The following is a 13,366-nucleotide window of genomic DNA, read 5'->3' on the forward strand; positions in this document are numbered from 1 at the left end:
ACTTTATCCCAAACAGTATGCCAGGCTCTTGATAAAACATCAAAATAAAACTTAAAATCAAAATGACAATCAAACTCCAAATAAAAGTACATTGTAGTTATTTTCTCTCATTTTTAACCAAATTGTATCTAACACCTTTAGCAAAACTCTTAAAAGCCCTAGATTTTACTATTTTGACTTAAAATGTTTCCCCATATACCTTCAAAGTATATGCATAGTTCCTTTTTCAAAACATCAGTGTTTAAACCAATCATCTCTTCACATCCACAAAACGTTCTCTTGCTTCATTCCATAAACTTTCCATGATCCTCTCTAAACCAATCTTTTATGTAACTTTCTTATAGCTTCCTCATAATATTTCACATTTCCTTAAACCAAAATAAAATATGTGTGAAAAACACAGCTTCAAAATAACCCAAACTGGAAAAGTGCCATCAATTGATTCCATGTCAATGGATATTTGATGTGCACGTGGTTATTAGAAATCAGATGTAGTAATAAAGTTACATTTTCAACTAAAATTAAACCCGTAAACAAACATTCTTTCGCCAAATAAAAACAACCTTCCTGTCTGAACACAAACTTCCCATAAGTTCCCATAACACACAAGGTTGCAATTATCGAATGAATCCCGCCGTTTGATTTCAAAATTAACCCTTTACTAGTTATCTGACCCACATTTAACTATCGTTATCATAACTTTGTTTCATGAAATCCATGTTTAGATAGGTTAAAAACTTCTCTTAGACCAAGTAGGCTAATTCATGCTAGAATTACGATACGACTCGTAATCACGTCAATCAAACAATGCCCTTAAGACAAAAGAAAATATAAATTCTCCCTTTTCCTTTCTAAGCCCTTAAGTTCACAATTTAACAAGTGTAACATAAGCCCGTAAAACACAAAACCTTATTCTTTAACTTCTCAAAAGTCTTATTAAAGCATGTAATACAGAATACTCCTTCGAATATTCCTATATTATTTGTCAGCCATTACTCAGCATGCGTAATGCACGGACAATTCTTCAAATCTCAAATTTGCGGACCAAAAACCCAAAATGAAAATATTTAATTTGAATATTTAGTAGTTTGTATATGATTTAATGTAATACTCACTCTCAATTACTCTTAGTTTTTACCCAATGAATCAACTCAAATAAACAATATCTATCAGCGCGCATTTCAAACTCGAATCAAACAAACAGCCTCTCAGCGCGTGTTGGAACTCAAGACAAACAGCAAAGCCCTCTGGGAAAAAACTTTTTTCTCTGTTTTTCTTTGACCAACACAGCTGGTTGGCGTTAATTTTGCTAAAGTATAACTTTTCCAAACCAATTTATGAACCAGTGGTTCAATTTCTGCATATTTATTGAATACCATCACACATCACAGATATGCCGCTTATAATTACAAGTTCTGGTCAGAAAGGCTTTACCTCCCTGTTTGGCTAGGAATTTAGAACAAATGTTGATCACTCATTTGTTAACCACCAAACTTCGAATTAATCTAAACGGACTCATCTTTCAGCAATAATACTCACATAATTATGCAGAACTACACCCCTCTTGGACCTTTGTAAGATCTCAATGTAACGGGACTCTATTTTAGCCCCCACCTTTCTCCATCTCTCCTCGGATTTTCTGTAACTCATATAAAATGTACTCAAACAACCAAAAATCTTGTTAGCAAATGTATCAAAATGCTTATCACATAACATATTTCAAAAGTAACCTAATTAATATGTAAAATTCGCTCCAAATGTATCTATTTCTCTAAATTTGCGTCTTTGTCAATTTCTCAATTTCCGTCTGCGCATGCGTCATGCGGTTACTCATCCTGGATCGCAAATGTCAAGCTGCAATTCCTTTACTAGCCTGTACCCGCCGCCATCGCTGTTGAGTCTGTCTGTAAGTTTGTTAGCTACAAATGTCGTTGCCATAGTTGCAAATTCAACTTCCTGGACTCTCCTTTGTCTCAGGACAGAGCAAAATGCACTTCCTCCACGTTTTCACCATTAGCTATTAGCTAACAAAGTCACAGCCTGGATCTTTTCCTCTCAGATCCCAAAGCTATCTTAGCAATTTGTAAAATACTTTGTTCAACAGAGAGCGGACTGGCAAATTCGCTAGAATCATGTCACCTTCTGATTTCATTCTAGGGTCAATTCTACCCTCTTACAACATGTAAAACAATTACACAAATGGTATACACACAATAGAACCACTATCTTAAAAACTATATAATTAGTCCTCATCGACTAATTTAGTACTATCTTTTACTTACTATCATGAGAACTGCTACGGGGTTGCTCAAGGAAGCTGCTTAGGTCCATTACTTTTTTTCTCTTTATATGTTACCACTCGGCGACATAATTAGAGAACATAACATAGATTTCCATAGCTATGCGGATGACACACAACTATATATATCCACTGAACCCAACGATGCAACGGCCATCAATTCCATTACCAACTGCCTGTTGGCAATAAACAAATGGATGAATGATAACTTTCTTAAATTAAATGAAGACAAAACCGAAGTCCTACTATGTGGCCCCAAATCCAAAAGAGAGTTGCTTATTAAGAATCTTGGAGGCTTAACCCCCTGTCTTAAACCAGAGGTGACGAGTCTCGGTGTAATCCTGGACTCAGATTTGAATTTCAACTCTCACATTAATAAAGTGACCAAAACAGCTTTCTTTCACCTGAGGAATATAGCAAAGGTACGACCATTCATAAACCAAAATGATGCAGAGAAGTTAATTCATGCTTTTATATCCAGCCGGCTGGACTACTGTAACGCACTTTTCACTGGTCTTCTCAAGAAAACCACTGAAAGACTACAGCTCATTCAAAATTCTGCAGCTAGATTATTAACCAAAACTAAAAGGAGAGAACACATTAGTCCTGTCCTAGCTACTTTACACTGGCTCCCTGTTACCTTCAGAATTGACTTTAAGGTCCTTTTCCTCACATACAAAGCTGTACACGGACAAGGACCTAGCTACATTGCTAACTCCTTTATAAACTACACACCAGCTAGAACACTGCGATCATCAAATGCAGGCCTATTAGAGGTCACCAGAAGCAGTCATAAGAAGATTGGTGATTCGGCCTTTGTCAATTACGCCCCAAAACTATGGAACAAATTACCCATAAATATTAGGGAAGCAAACACTCTAGACATTTTTAAAAGACAGTTTAAAACCTACCTTTTTACCGAAGCATTTAAGTAATTTTATCTCAAAAGGGTTTTCCTACTTTAAAGTTGTTTTCTCTCTTGAACAGAGATCTTATTGGGATTTTTATTTTTGTTTGAATTGTTTATCACTTGTATTATTGTTTTTATTGATTTTATGTAAAGCACCTTGAGCTACAATTCTTGTATGAAATGTGCTATATAAATAAAGTCTTACTTACTTACTTACTTACTAAAGAATATATTGTGCTTATTAAAGTTATGAACTTAGAAGTGTGCCCAGGCTTAAACATTGGGTCTCACACTGAGTGTGGGAAGCAGGCTGTTCTTTGTGTCTCTATCTCTTCATTTTCAGAAACAACCTTGAAACCGGGTGGAGACGGCACCCGAGCAGGTGGGACGCGTAGGCAAGAACAACTCCCTGATGCACGAGAGAACAAGCTCAACCCTTTTTTGATACTTGTGTTTCAATTGCACTGTATAAATATATGCTGGGGAGGGACAGATAGCCAGTTGGACTTCGTGAACCAGCCCAAAAACTCTGTTGCAGGTAGGGAAACGTAGACAACCCCAGAGCTCTGTACTTGTTGATTTCCAACTGCTGCATTAAAGCTGATATTATGGGAGCTCTGCGACTCCAGACCACTCTTTCTAGAACACAGATTTGTGTCATTGAATACTATCATTACATATTGGAATAGACACATAGATATATGAATCCTTCATTACTTACGTGCGCACGGAGTAATTTATTACCTGTAGCCTACTCACAGGCTGTGGCAGCCTACCCGCTTCACTGGTATTCTACAGAACTTAGTAAAATAGGTTACTAACGCTGCTTCCCGGTCCCCGGCACCACATCTTAGCAGGTATGACTCAGTGATTAGTCTTCACTATCTCACAACTGGATCTGAATTAAGCAAATGTAGGTGATAGAACTGCACGTCTAATTTAACTTAAAAATCGAGAGTCCAAATTCTGCATTGTACACTGAAAAGTCCTATCTTCTGTTCACACATATATCTGAGTCCTGGTCGCCCAGGCCTTGTCAACCTGTTCGTTTGGCTAGGATTTAATAACACATGTTTGTAAGGCACGTGTCTACCACCAGACCCAGATCTATCAAAACAAACACATTTCAGCAACAATAAACGCACTAATGCAGAACTCTACCCTCTAATGGCATTCAAACCCTTTTAACATGTGTAAGTTATAATTCCCAATTCATCAACAATAACAATCAGTTATTGTGTCAATTTCAACCAATATACATTTACAGGTCAGGATCCATTGTGAGTTTAGTGCACAACTTCACAGCGGAGTTTTTTATCCGACTATATATTAACCAGTGATTAGTCTTTAACGACGTCACTGTGGAGTTTTTCATCCCTTGCGGTATATAAAAATAAAAAACAAGTATTCTTCGACTATATATACAATTTATTCTTACCTTGTCCATCGAAAGCTGTGCCTCTTAGCTAGTCCAGAATTCCGTCACCTTTCCACCATCCACCCCCCCCCCCCCCCCCCCCCCATATTTGCTGCGAGGTTCTCAATTGTCATGAACGTCTGCACGATTTCAGGTCTTGGTTCTGGATGATGGAAAGGGTGTTGGAATCCGGCTCGAAGGACCAAAATGTCAGTAATATTAATCTATCAAGCATTGCACAGTCAGTCGGTGAACAAGTTTAAGAAAGCTTTATTGCTTGCGGCAGGCCCACAAGGAGACAAAAACATCATACGCCATTGTGCTACAAAGTTTGTCTGCTAGCATGTTGTGCTAGCTACCTATTTAAGCAGCCCCGCTCTTTACAGTCATTGGTTAAGACAAAGGCATGCAAATGTCCCATGGCTCTTCTTCATTGGCTCCCTTGCATAGACCTGGCGCGCGTGTGTGCGTGGAAACTTAGAGTTCTCTGACCCTAGGCTTGACCATATGATTCACTCAGCACAGATAAGTTTAACACATTTATTGCACCTCTAGTAAGATAATGGTCAGCCTAGGTCAGTTTGTTTACATAAGCCTAGTGTTACCCAGAGTTCATGTTGAGAGAGGGCTCTCTACTGACAAGGAATGCTGAACACAGAATCATTCTTATTACAGGATAACAGTTACATCTTTAACTTCTCTAACACGTGATGATTATTATTATTATAAGTATACGTACTGTAGGTTAATAATAAGTGTGCCCTCCCATGCATTTCATATTCCCCCCTTAAGTCTGAGGTCTGGCGACGGGTCAGATCTTACTATATGTAGTCTTTATTAATACTTGGTATAGAGGTGTTGGTTTGGTTGGTCAACAGGTAAAATACATAAACAAGTCAATACAGGGGGGGGGGGAATCGCCAAGCTAATGGCACAGGAGCCAGAGAAGCCAGTGAGAACACCAATAGAAGGGTTAGGGTCCCAATATCACATGTGATCACTGTCTGTAGACACACTGCAACTTAACGTCACTCTGATAAACTCGATTTAAAGACTTTAGAATTCACACTTCACAGAAACTTCATGTCACACGGATAAACTTGATTTCACGTCAGATGTCTAAGCTACTCATTGAGTGCAAGAAGGGGAACTAGGAAGATTGCCTTCCAAAAGGGTCCTATATGCTACCCTGGCTCCACCACCACCGAGGCTGGCTACACGAGAGGGAAGGGGGGGACAAAACAAAGGAATACAGAAAATAAAGAAAACCACTCTAGCCTGTGATGTACAATACATGCACTCTCACTTACAATAATAGCTACAATCAACAGGCTGGAGGAAAAGAAAACAAACCAAAAGCTAGTTAGGTTATGAGCAACACCACAATCATATGTGTAGAGAACAGCAACCAACAATGCCGGTTGCAGTTGAACAAGTCTGCCGCTCACGTTACAGTTTGCGAGGAACACTACGTTTGTAGCAGGTACCCCACGGCAGCCACAATACCCAGCGGGTGCTTGTATACGGAAGTAGTCACACAAACACTGGTACACCACGGTTCGGTCAGCGTCTGCTCCTCCACACACTTCGCACTTCAAGACAGCACCCACATCATGGCTTCATCACACCAGTGCCAGCAGCAGAGTGACAACATACCGGTGTAAGGGCCCCAGGTGTCTATATATACACGCCTACCTAGATGCCCACTCGACCCCCAAATTAGTGACGTGATTGGCACTGGGAAGAGAGCGCACAGAGGAGAGAGAGAATAAAGGAACCCAGTCCTAACCTGGTGCACAGGCTACATATACTAAACCTAGCAGTCACGCGAAAGTGAATGAGTAAACAAATCCTTTATGTTTCCTCTTCTGAGCCTATGCAGGTCACGTGAAAAATGATCCAAAGACTCGTACCCGAAGACCCAGTCTGGAAATGAACTTATCATTGATCCGAAGACTCGGTTGGCAGAAGAACGAAACATTAATCCGAAGACACGGTCGCGAGGTGAACGAATCATTGAGCCGAAGACACGGTCGGGAGGTGAACGATTCGTTCCTCCTTTTGGGTCTTTGGATAATTTTTAAGTACTGGTAGCTAGAGGAAACAGAAATGATTCGTTCATTACCCGACTGGGTCTTCGGGTACGAGTCTTTGGATCATTTTTCACATGACCTGCATTGACTCAGAAGAGGAAACAGAAAGGATTTGTTTACCTCATTCACTTTCGTGTGACTAGGTTTAGTAAGACGTGAATGATATTCGTTCACAAGTAGGTTTTGTTATTTTAACTTTGTTGTAGTTTACTTACAGTTCAGTGCAGTGTAATTGTTTGCCGTGATAATTAAATGCTAGTGTGATAATAAATGACCATTTCAAATCATACAAACTGTCATGATGCATTATTTTAATGCAGGATTTTTTTTTCTTAAATAGCATCTGTTTGTTTACATGCACTAACATATAGGCCCAAGTGAGAATATGATATATGTTTGCAGTGGACGTATTTAGGCCAGGGAATTGCCTATAAAATGTTGAGCGACACCCCCCCAACCCCCCCCGTCTTAAATCGTCGATTTGCTATAGGTCTGAAGATGTAATGTCACTTGTCCGTCTAAAAATAGCTTTTCTAGTTTGCATAACTGTAACTACGTCTGCGTGAAATAAGTATGAAAGTGTGTGCTATATGTGAATTGAATTATGGGAGAATTTTTGAGAAAACTGTTTTAAAATGTAAAAATGTTCTGTGTTTTGATGGTGACAAAATTGAATATTTTTGTAATTTACTAATAGGTATGTTCGACTTCATGCAGCACCGGCGGCGCCGACAGCCGGCTGCCTTTGCTTCAAGTCAGCCGGGCTGCAGGCGGCTGCAGGCGACGCCGGCGCTGCCTGAAGTCGAACGTACCTAGTATCTTTAGAAGGGCTGTGCGAGCGGTGATGACGAATAGCAACGTCATTATTCTCAGCCCTTCTCTTCAGTCGCTAGCTAACTAAGCTAGCAGAGGGTGTCTTCTCCAACTCCAGAAGTGTCCAAGACTTCTCGCTTTTTGTCTACGTCGATAACCTCAGTTTTCACTCCTTCTGCCTTTCTAGGCATGGATGACAGCTATACCCGGTCATGGCATTACGACATTACACCCTTGACTTCACCCTCGCTGTGCCAGGTAAACGATACAAACACAGGACACGGAAGTAGGCTAGTACTTCTTGATGCTCATGCTTTGCCGCAGAATAGGACACGGATAGGCCACTGAGCAAATCTGAAGTTGCACATTGTGATTTACAAACACGTACCTCTATGTAAAAGTACCTACCCACAGTTCTTCGTAGATAAGGCATGCAACATTTTGCATTTGAAAACGCAGCATCTACAATTTATTTACAATAAGCTTAGAAGTAATACCGTTGGTGCAGTCAGCCATGCTATAGCTAGGGAGGACAAACCCCCAATTTGCAGAAACTATTTTTTTCTTTACACCAGTGCAAATTGTATTTTGTTTAAGAACATATTGACTATATTAACTACATATACACGCCCAATTAGCAGATCTATCAATTTATATGTCTAAAGGATACCATTGTACAACAACTTGATGGCTACTAACTGTGATTGAAGTGACTCCTGGTTGTCACCTGTTCATAAATGTAATGGAACCTGGTTTTCTGTCGATTTGTCCTACCTTGTCGGATTTTCCTACCGTAGCGCTAAATTATAGCTGTATCTTTCGATATATTTATCGATCCAGCCTACCACATGGAAAAGACCTGGTAGTGTAATTTTATATATTATATAAAAATGCCTACTTATTATTTATGAAGATTGCATAGATTTAAAAGCAAACATTTGTTGCTGCTCATTTACATTCAAAATACTAAGTGAAGTGTAGAATGAAACGGTTGTCTTCTCATTTTCCCTGGAAGAGGGAATAGTGATAAACTATAGCAGCCTCAGTTGAAAAGTTGGAATAAACAAAGATATTCGGCAATCCGGTGTAAAAATGGTCCTAACCTCTATGACTTAAAGGTCTCATTAGATGAAAATGTCTTTAGGAGGTTATCTAACATTGATGAGTTCCCCTAGCCTGCCCTTGGTCCTCCAGTGGCTAGAAATGTTGATAGGTGTAAACCAAGCCTTGGGTATTCTTCTCCACCTTTGAGAAAATGAAAGCTCAAATGCTCCGATTTGAAAATGTTGCTCTTATGTCGTCATAAGAGGAAAGGTTACATCCCCTTTCTCTGCTTTGCCCGCCCAGAGAATTTGGCCTGCCAATGATAAAACTAGAGAGGGTACAATTTCTGGGGAAATTGTAGGGTGTGCTTGCTTGCGTCGGTTGCACAGGGGTCCGTTTTTCAATGACATTTTTACAACTGATATTTCTGTATATTTTATATAAAAATGAATACTTATTATTTATAAAGATTACATAGATTTAAAAGCATTTTTTTTGCTGCTCATTTACAACTGAAAATACGAGTGAAGTGTAGAATGAAATAGATGTCTTCTCATTTCCCCTGCAAGAGGCAGCCTCAACGTTGAATCAAAACGAATACATTTGGCAGACCGGTGTAAAAATTGACCTAATCTCTATGACTTAAACGTCCTTTTATGTTTTTCCTTTCTCATGATATTTTCAGGCATTTAGCCTACTCATTGCATTCATTCATTAATAAAGAACCCCCTTTGAAGATTATTCTACGACGTTACCCGGTAGTAGAAGATGGAATCGCGATTCAAACAGTACCATCTGCTAACTGAAAATATGCCCCCCGAAACGTAAATAAGCTTGACATTTATTTAGTGGAAAATCGCTCATTCATAAAAAGCTCACTGGTAGCGATCATTGTCAGTAACAACGCAAAATGCGATATAGCCCTGTGTGGAGAAGCTGCCCCGGTAAATTGTACTACTACGGTACAGTACTAGACTACTGCTGTGTTCGTCTTGGTAGCGATTGCGTTGGTTGAATTGGATTTAACGTTCCGTTGTACGGTTTAGGCTGAAATTAATTATTTTCATGAACAGATTGACAACGTTTAGGCTGTGGCAATGAAGTTCAGGTTAGTAGTTAGATAGACTTTTGATTTAAGTAAGGGGAGTGCCCAACATGTTCTGTCGCCGTTTGACTTCCTAAACAGCTGTGTAGTGTAGATGTTTTTGTAGTGTGTCTCGCGTAAGCTACAGCGTTGCAGTGAGCTACACTGGTTTGAAACCACAGGTAATGGTAATTTCACCAACAAATCGTTTTCTAATGTCAGAATAAATCCTACAACGAAAATGTATATGTGAGGAATGTTTATTTTAACGATTGAAAACAGATAACGCTACATCATAGACCACTGTAGTATGTGTTGCCCGGGCAACACAGGCTAATGTCATGATGCTAATATTTCAGTGAAATAGTAGACTACTGTTTCCGAAAGTAGATGTACTTCCTTAATAATATCAGCTTATATTATACATTACACATCACAATTGTGTGTCATATCAAAGTAAAATGAGTAAATATTTATCACCCTGGCCTCTTTGCTTGTGGCGTTTCTGCAGCTGCCTTGCAGTAAAGCTATAGTTAGCCTAGCTATCCCCCAAGTTAACAGATGCGAAACGAATGTTCTGCCAAAGGTAGTCACGCGTGTTTTCGTGACGTTAGTGACGTAGTGACGTTAGTAACGTCAGTGACTGTGGCTAGCAAATTAGCCACCGTTAGCTTCACTTTTCGCCACAAAAACTTAACTTAAGCCCAAACCATGCAACGGAACGTAAATTCCAATAGAAGCAACTCAATCGCTACCAAGACAAACTTTTGACACCTACGTTGTCTATGTAGGCCAAATATTGACTGAGTTTTAGGGGGGCAAAAAGAATAATAATAATAATAATAATAATAATATATATGTGAGAGAACAAAGGTTGTGCCCTTGCCGAAGGCAAAGCACACCCAATTAGCTATGACCTGCAAACGCGATATTGTTTTTTCCTCTAGAGACAACATGGCATGCAAACGACCAAAGCATGGCAGTTAGCCCCGCCTCTCTCCTCCTCATAGCATTTAAAGCTACAGACACAGAAATGGCACGTCCTAAGGAAAGCTCATTGTGTATGGAGCTAGAAAGCTGACATTTGAATATGAAAGATCTGAAATAGTTGTATGTCGAATTTCATTAAACTGAAATATTTTGCTGTTGAATATATCATATCTGAAATATTTGTATACCCAACTTGATCACTGAATTATTTTGATCCAGAAATGCAAATTTCTGAAATTCAGATTACGGGAATTCATATTATTGTAATTCAGACTGCGAAAAAAAACAAAAACAAAAAGTAATTCATTTAATATATATTTTTTAAATATTGCGCCAGATCACAAAATGTCATTTAAGGTTACCTTTTCTATAAAACAGGTCTATAGCTTGCTCTTTTATTAAACAAACTAAATGGCCTTATGTTATTTATCTTATTTACATGACGGCATGTAATTTCTCTCTACATGGTTGCGCGCACCAATAAAAAGCAATCTTGGGTTCAAAGTGATTACAACCACTTGTATGATGTTAAATGGCTTCACATAGACATTAAACAATCCTCAGAGAAATAATGTGAAATCAACGGAGCAAGGGCTTAGCTACTACTCTGATATGAATATAATGTTAGCGAATGAGGGGTGAGAAGCCCCCCCCCCCCCTTGCTAATATTTAGTCTCCGCTGCTCGTCCAAAGCCAAATCTATTTTTGAGGTTCAAAAAAACTCTCTGATAAATCTAAGTTAATAAGACATTTTTAGGGTAAGTTCAGGTATCTTTGGTTAACATGTCAAATTGTATGACCCAAGTAAAACATTGAAAAAACATAATTTTGAATAAAAGTGTATTTAGTCTAAAAATGATGTTTGATTTATTCGCATCAAGGCCATATATGTGTCCATGATAATGTCTGTCAAATTTGATTTTACATTGAAATGTCAAATGGTGTAACCAGTTACACCATTTGACTCCTACTACAAGCCTCTCAATGTTTGGCCAATCTTTTCAAATATAACTACTTAAGTCACTGGTTCAAGATGAGATATGAGCTTAGTTACTATTTAGACGTATTTTATGTGTTTATTGTTTGTATTTTTAAAAAGTTTAGGTAATTAATCCTCAACTTCATCTGATATGAATGTAATGTTAGCGAATGAGGGGTGAGAAGCCCCCCCCCCTTGCTAATATTTAGTCTCCGCTGCTCGTCCAAAGCCAAATCTATTTTTGAGTTTCAAAAAAACAATTTGGTTTTGAATGTGAGTAGTCGATTGAAATAAACCTTTTAGCTCATTGGTCTCCCATTATTTATCACGTCACGTTTCGATTGAAAGTCCAGTTTTCAGGCTCTCGCACGCGCCCTTCATTGAGGCAGAGGCACTGTTTGCCTCCCCTCTGCTTTTTCACTGCGGTTTTATGTCGGATCAGACTAATAGGTTATACACATACGTAAAACACATTTCCAATTCTATGGATAGAAAGGACATTTTTCTAGAAATATTACAGTGGTGACAAACAACGAGAAAACAAAAGGCATGCGCTCAACCCAGTTTGTGAGGGATTGCACATTCTGAGATGAGGCGCAGCTCGTTGCTCCCTCACCTCGCGTGTCTTTGAACAGGACATGCGCAAATTCAGCGATGTTGATTATAAAAATGCGTAAAATGATTTGACTCATTTAGAAATGACATTTATAGCACATATCAGTAGAGAAATATTAATATATATTAAAAAAATTCACCTCGCTCGGCTTGCTACTACTTTCAAAATCACAATGTTGGCAGCTCTGACTGAATGAGGTACAGGCTAAGTGCTTATGAAACTTGAAAACCCTGTGTCTTCTCCTCTGCCAAAATCGGCAGTTACTGTAACCAAGGGAGTTGAGACAGTCGAAGGTTGGCGTAGAGTGATGGAAGACGAAGAACTGGCAAAGGTGTATATATTTGTTTCTCTGTTCTGTTGTTGTCCCTTTTCTGTGTTGGAGTTCTTTTAAGAGCTTGATGGCATCAACATCCAGCCTGATATAAAATAAATTGAACACAATTGTGTCTCTGGTCAGGTGGCTGAGCGGTTAGGGAATCGAGCTAGTAATCAGAAGGTTCGATTCCGGCCGTGCAGATGACGTTGTGCCCTTGGGCAAGGCACTTTACCCTACTTGCCTCGGGGGAAATGTCCCTGTACTTACTGTAAGTCGCTCTGGATAAGAGCGTCTGCTAAATGTAAATGTCACTTCATTATAATATCCACACAGAAAATCCAGGTTGAATCAAGTAGCTAGCTACTGCTAATAGACCATTTTGGTTGGTCAAGCATATTGTTTTTTATTGTCTCCTTATATTCCTATCAAAGTCAATGTTCAGCCTATGCTATATGTTCGTTTGCTAAGTGAAATTTCAGATTGGTTATGGATAGTGAAATATTTGCTGTATGAGAGATCCGAACTAAATAAATAAATGTAGTAGTTCGGGCCAGGTGGTGGAGGTTTGATTCATTGTCCACACATCATCTGGAAGTCAGTTTCGATCAAATGCCAACGATCTCCATACTACATTTTGCCGACGTATCTTCTAGACATCGGGCCGACGTTGGCAAGACGTAGGCCTATGTGTGCTATCTGGGTCTTCCTCCAACGAGCAACTGTGTTTGTTCTGAGGTTAAGTTTGGTCGTTCTGAAGTCGTCCACTTTTCCCTGTGAAAGCAAGCTGTTTCACCTTTGGCCTAGT

The 13,366-nt window shown here is 39.2% G+C and overlaps 1 protein-coding gene across 1 annotated transcript in view; it reads left to right on the top strand.

The window, feature by feature from the left end:
- The first annotated feature begins 7,603 nt into the window (after nt 1–7,603).
- Nucleotides 7,604–13,366, top strand: part of sms (spermine synthase) — a 112,220-nt gene continuing 106,457 nt past the window's right edge. The window contains exon 1 of the mRNA XM_067257023.1: nt 7,604–7,790. Coding sequence (XP_067113124.1) covers nt 7,745–7,790 — 46 coding nt within the window. The 5' untranslated portion in view covers nt 7,604–7,744. The remainder of the gene's footprint in view (nt 7,791–13,366) is intronic.

This window comes from Osmerus mordax, chromosome 19, assembly GCF_038355195.1.
Source record: "Osmerus mordax isolate fOsmMor3 chromosome 19, fOsmMor3.pri, whole genome shotgun sequence".
Lineage (NCBI taxonomy): Eukaryota > Metazoa > Chordata > Actinopteri > Osmeriformes > Osmeridae > Osmerus > Osmerus mordax.